The sequence below is a fragment of the Glycine max genome, chromosome 3, assembly GCF_000004515.6.
Source record: "Glycine max cultivar Williams 82 chromosome 3, Glycine_max_v4.0, whole genome shotgun sequence".
NCBI classification, from domain to species: domain Eukaryota; kingdom Viridiplantae; phylum Streptophyta; class Magnoliopsida; order Fabales; family Fabaceae; genus Glycine; species Glycine max.
This window is the reverse complement of record NC_016090.4, coordinates 35,830,910-35,836,909: the sequence shown is the minus strand read 5'-3', so window position 1 is coordinate 35,836,909 and position 6,000 is coordinate 35,830,910. Positions and strand designations below refer to the sequence as shown.

General features: G+C 33.3%; 2 protein-coding genes and 1 long non-coding RNA gene across 3 annotated transcripts; 2 read left to right on the top strand and 1 right to left on the bottom strand.

The window, feature by feature from the left end:
- On the top strand, positions 1-1,381 carry LOC100792845 (deoxypodophyllotoxin synthase). Its single transcript, XM_041013945.1, has 3 exons — positions 1-83; positions 171-492; positions 1,043-1,381. Exons 1-3 carry the CDS (start codon positions 1-3, stop codon positions 1,283-1,285), a joined length of 648 nt encoding a protein of 215 aa, XP_040869879.1. The 3' UTR covers positions 1,286-1,381.
- Positions 1,382-2,105: 724 nt separating this feature from the next.
- Positions 2,106-3,762, top strand: LOC121174595 (uncharacterized). The gene is made up of 2 exons (XR_005890728.1): positions 2,106-2,528; positions 2,785-3,762. It is a non-coding gene; the product is annotated as an uncharacterized lncRNA (long non-coding RNA).
- Positions 3,763-4,043: 281 nt separating this feature from the next.
- LOC106798086 (probable 2-oxoglutarate-dependent dioxygenase AOP1) lies at positions 4,044-5,504 on the bottom strand. The gene is made up of 3 exons (XM_026128032.2): positions 5,149-5,504; positions 4,588-4,720; positions 4,044-4,280 (listed from the first exon to the last, which is right to left on the bottom strand). The coding sequence occupies exons 1-3, from the start codon at positions 5,502-5,504 to the stop codon at positions 4,044-4,046; spliced, it is 726 nt and encodes a 241-aa protein (XP_025983817.1).
- Positions 5,505-6,000: the final 496 nt, after the last annotated feature.

Genomic DNA, 6,000 nt, shown 5'->3' with positions numbered 1-6,000 from the left:
ATGGCCATTGACAATCCATTGAATGATAAAGATTGTCACAAGTACACAACTAATATGTGGCCACAAGGGAATGACCAATTCAGGTAATTAATTAATTACCCTTCTGAAGTTATTAAAAATATGCTTAATTAGGCTGTTTATCAAACATTTTTTTGGTTTTGTTTTTTCAGTGAAAGTGTGAATTCATATGCAAATGAAGTGGTAGAACTGGATTATCTTGTTAAGAGAATGGCGTTTCAGAGCTATGGATTGGACAATAAGAAATGTAACTCTTTGCTTGAATCAACTGATTATGTTCTCAGATGCTACAAATACAGAACACCTAAGAAGGGAGAGACCAACTTAGGAGTGCGTCCTCATACAGATTCAGGATTCCTAACTATATTGAATCAGAAGTTAAATAGCTTAAAAATTCAATTGAAGGATGGAGAGTGGTTCAAGGTTGATGCCTCACCCAACATGTTAGCTGTCTTGGCTAGTGATGCATTCATGGTAGTGTGTTTTTCACCTTCTGACTTTTTACTGAATGTGTAAATACTAATGCTCTCTGAGAAATACTTTTTTTAGCCAATATATGTGAATTTTTTAAAATTTAAAAAATTAATAGCAAATGTTGATAGACCTAAAGCTCAAATTTTTGTGTGTTTGATTTACCGGTTAAATGAAAGTGCATACATTACAAAGCAGTGTAGTGTTAGAATTAACAATTTTTTACTTTTGCCTAAATGGCTGTTTGAGGGGTGCACTACAGGGAAACAAACATAGCATTAGTTGCTCTATCCATGTATGATATATTTATTAAATATATAATAATTATCTTAAAATTCGTATTAAAGATAATTTCGGATTGAGTAAGAAAGTAAAAACTTAAGGATACATGCATATTAAACTCTATTAATTTTGTGTAATGTTTGACTAATGCATTAAAAATTGATTATTAGCCCGTTAACCAAACATATGCATGATTAACAAAAAATTGGCATACTATGAATAATGAATATCATTGAATAGTGGCCCTTCCATTAAAAATCTCAATTTGCAGGTATGGAGTAATGACAGGATACGGGGATGTGTACACCAAGTATTCATGAATTCAAAGGTAGACAGATACTGTTTGGCGCTACTTTCATATGCTGGAAAGGTGATGGAACCAGAGGAAAAATTAGAGGATGAGAAACATCCTCTTCGTTATAAACCATTTGATCATTATGGATATCTTCGTTTCTTCCTCACAGAAGAAGCTGTAAAATCTGCTTTTAGGATCAAGGTATATTGTGGTATTTGAGGTGTACAAAATATGTATCATGTGAAGACAGTCTATTTGTGGTTTCTATGATATAAATATATCAGAAGTTAAATGTGTGTTGGGGACTACTTTATGTTGTGCTATGTATGTTGAATAAAATCTAAATTTCTACAGCTTCTAGGTATGTATATGAAAGGAGTTTGTGGTTATGTAGTATATGTTGTGAAAGTAACTAAATGAATAAAAATTTATTTACCCATGGAAATGGTATATTTCTCTTTAGTTTTCAAGTGAATAAATCTATCAAATTGTGTTTATCCCTAGTCAATTGTCACAGGCCAGAATAAAAAGCATCATTTGTTGTGACTTGGGAGCATTCTCTTGTATTTTGTGTCTTTTATTTGAGCAGCATTTATCCAAATAGTTTCTGCCAGTGGCTCATGAATTAACAATTCCCAATCACAGAAACACGGTTCTGATTTTTTTTAAGTGCTACTTAGTTTAAACATATTCATAATTTCTAAGGTTTGAACCATTTAGTAAATAATTCCTAAAATTTGGCAACTGGGTAGAGAGAGGCATGTGCTCTAAACTGAATTGATGTGTGAATATTTTACTTTTGTGCTCTAACTTGAATGGATAGAGTTTTCAACATGTAAAAAAAAAAAGTGAGAAAAAATTGAACTTATGAATTTAATACAAATAAGACAGAACTGCATAACTACATAGGTTGTGGTCCAAAGTTTGATTGATTCACCAAAAACAGCTTTTAGCACATCTTAATTATTAGTTTGTTTGAATTATTTATATCATATTTAATATATTATTTTAAAAAAATTAACTTTCAAATTGACTAAAGATAATATTAAAATAAATTATTAATTAAATTTTTTATACCGTCATTTTCATATTAGTATATAATATTCATTTTTTTTAATTAAGTATTTGAAAATTTTTACGATTTATGACAAACCTTATTACTTTCTTTCCTTCTTCACCTTCTCCAACGGAAACCACCACCACCGCCACCACCGCGCTATCCAACCCCTTCCCCTTCTCCCTTACGACCCTCCCATAGCATCCCCTAAACAAATCTACCACAAAGGATGAGGACACGAGGGTTGTACTTGCACTGCACGCACGCCATCCACAACTGAACCCTTTTTCTCTTCTTCGCTCCGCTTCCACTAAAAAGCTCGCACTCTCACTATCAGTCTCTGCCACCACAACAATGGGTGCTTCTCTTTCTCCCAATGAGGCCAACCTCTTCAAGCTTATTGTTGTAAGCTTCCACTCTCTCTCTCTCTTTAATTTTATGCTCGATCTAACTTCTATCACTTTCTCCTGCTTTCGTGATTGCTTCTTCTCCGTCTCAAAACCCTAGATTATCTTCTTATTCCTTTCTTTCTTTGCTGACAATCCGGTAAAGACGTTATAGAAATTAAATACAAACAAATTAAAAAAATCGAAGCATTCTGGATTGACTGTAGTTTTCCGTTACTGCGATTTGTGAGGTTCACCGCTGTGTTGTATTTCAGCTCTTCTGCAAGTTAGAGCAGGATTGGAAGTTCCCGAACTCGCACATTGAGTTTGTTGCATTCTCTCTCTGTTCCTTTTTTTTTTTTCTCTTTTTCCTTGCGACTATGGGAAGCAGGAATGAAGTGTGAACTGCTCTCACCAGAAGGGGTTGGACGACGCGGTCAACCATGGTGGTGGTGCAGCGTGATCGATGGTAGTGGCGCACTGGTGGTGGTTTCCCTTAAAAAAGGGGAAAAAGGTGATACCGTGACATTCTTTCTCTCACATCATCATAACAGAAGGAAACTATCATTGAGTAGTGAAATGAAACGTAAAAATGTTTCAGATAACTGGTTGAAAAAAATGAATTGTCAGATAACTGGTTTAAAATAAAATATATAAGTGAGAAAAAAAATTTATTTTATCCAATTAAAATAATGAATTATTGAGCTCAACTTTGCCTTTATTAAGAAAATAATTATTTTACCTCGCTCTTTTCAAGTGTATAATGATGGTAATGAAGTTAGAAGTTAGAACATTATACAAACTATTACAAGAATACGAATAATAGGTAGTGAAGAGAAAATGTAGATGTTACTACAGTGCATGATTCAAATCTATCCAAAGAATAAAATACTCCAATCAGTATTTTATCACTCCTAAAAAAAATCTAACCTTGTGAGTGAGAAAGTCGTTTGTCTTTATATCATTATTTCCTTCAACAATAAGGAGGCTAAATTGATATTCATGGGAGATAAAAACCATGCAGTAGAGGAAATTTGAGAACTTGCAAACTTATTTTAGTTAATAGTATGCTTTCCATCATAAAGATATTTTGGTCATTTTTGGGGCTTCTGTTTCTTAATTTGTTTATGTTATTTACAACTCTATGATCTGTGCCTACTAGTGGTAGATTATTTAGTTTAGGTTTCAACTTTAGGACTATATATGATCTCCAAGTCTTGTCTAGCTCTATTTAAAGTTTAATTTGGCCTTCAGCTTTGTGTTTGTTCGTGTGATACAACCACATCCTAAGTGCGTTGATTATTTTATTTTCTTACTTTTAATTTAACCTTACTCTGAAACAAACTCTCTTCCTGAGTTTGGATAATACAAAACTCCCACAATCTCTGTCCATATGAATTGGAGAAGAAAGGTTCATACATATGCATACACACATTATATTGCAAACTTTATTCAAATAATACACACTTTTATGAAAATTCCAAAGGGATTGTGTAGAGGGAGCATTAGTGTAATCATGAATCAAATCTCAGACTCAACAATAAACCTTCAGAGCATTCTTTGTACTCTCAGAAGAGTGAAGAAACTTCATGAACTCACTCTGGACAAAGGGCTTAAAGAGCAAAGGGTGTTCCTCTGTCACAAGCTCCTCAGGGGCCTTTATTATGAACCCTGGTTTTGGAACTGTAAATAATCCAATAGTGAACCTTGTCTCGTTTCCACTCATCATCACTCGGTGATTAGGCGTATGCACCCTCCCATTTGTCCATGCCTGCAACACATTTTATTAAACCTTTGCATTAATCATCAAATTTTTTAGTGTCACATTTTTTTTATATAAGATAATTTTATAATTTTTCTAGAGAAAGTGGAATGTATATAGAAATTAATTACATAAAGTGTGTCCCAGTGACAACAACGAAACTATTTGGTGTTGAGGCTTGCATTTGATCCACTCTCCACTTTTGATCTGTACCTCTAAACCATCAATTTGATTTTGACACAATGTGGTCAATATGTTCTTGTCTGTGTGCTCTCCTATGCCAACTTTTGCTTCATTAGTTTGAGGGCCTTGGCACTTGATAAGCCGTGCAAGGTAATTTGTTGAGTTCATGTGCTCGTCCATATATTTTTCCTAAACTCTCCAAAATCATCTTCCTTATAATCCGATCCAATCTTGTCACTTGCTCTGTGAAGGATTGTAGATTTTTGCTGCCAAATAATTAACATGAAGAGGGGTCAAAAAGGTGTTCTAATATTTTTTTAATTACTTATTTAATCTCTATACACTTTCAATCTTATGTTTTAGTATTTATTTTAGTCCTTACATGTATATCTTTGAATCCATTTTAGTCTCTATATCCAAAATTGTAGAAATTACAATAGATTAAAAAGTATGTATTTAGAGACTAAAATGAGTCATTTATAGGTATAAGGACTAAAACATAACAAACGTGTAAGTACAAAGATTAAATTAGTACTTAAACTATTTTTTTTCGTAGTTAAAGTTGTTATAATGGCAAAAAAATCTTGTTTCACTAGTTAATTGATGTGATAAGTTTATAGATGACAAATACTATAAGTTTGAGATGTGGTGTGTGAAATAAATAAAAGCTTCGTTTCTAATGCATGCCTAAAACTTGGTTTTCCTTGTGGCCATAAGATCTTGATTAAACTTTCCACTGTCATGATTATCTACATCGTCAATTACCATGTTCTCATAGAGTTGAAGAGGCCCAACATAACCATGGTATGGCCTACTAGACACAACTCGTTGCTTGGTTTGTAAAGGGAGATCGAACATCTCTTCCACTTGAAGAAAAATGGCTTTTCGAAGGTCCAAAGGGACTTTATCAAACAAAGCCTCAAAGCAACCATACTCTACAAGTGCTTTGTGAACTTGGGATTTCACTAATTCCCACTTAGCAACATTGAACTCCAAGTCCTCAATGGAGAAGTCAATAGTTGGCAGCTTCAATTCGGGTTCTGACCCCATGCTTTTTCTTCCCTCGCTATTGCTCTTCACTTTGTTAATAGATTTGGAAGAAGGTACCTGAAAAATGAATGTAATAGTTTGAAGCTGTTTATTATTTGATTAATTTTTGCACCAATGCAATGTTGGTGCTACTGTATGGCATTAAAAAAATGAAACAATTGTACTATATGCATGAAAATGACACAATATAAATTATACTTTTCTATTCCTGTATGAGAAACTAATGGTATCCCTCAACTCAAGAGAATTTTGTGCATGGTGATAATCGAATATGAATAGTCCTGTTACATAAATTATTCTTACTTTAGCTGTTACACCCTTATGGCAATTCTTTGGGTTACAATACAAATTATATGATAATAAATTATTCTCACTTTAGGTCTTAAACAGTTATTATTTTCCATGGAATTAGAAATGGGGTCGCAAAACAATTTGATGCTTTGGTGTTTTGCATAAGATCCAATAATGTGTTGATTTGGTGGACCATTTTATGGAC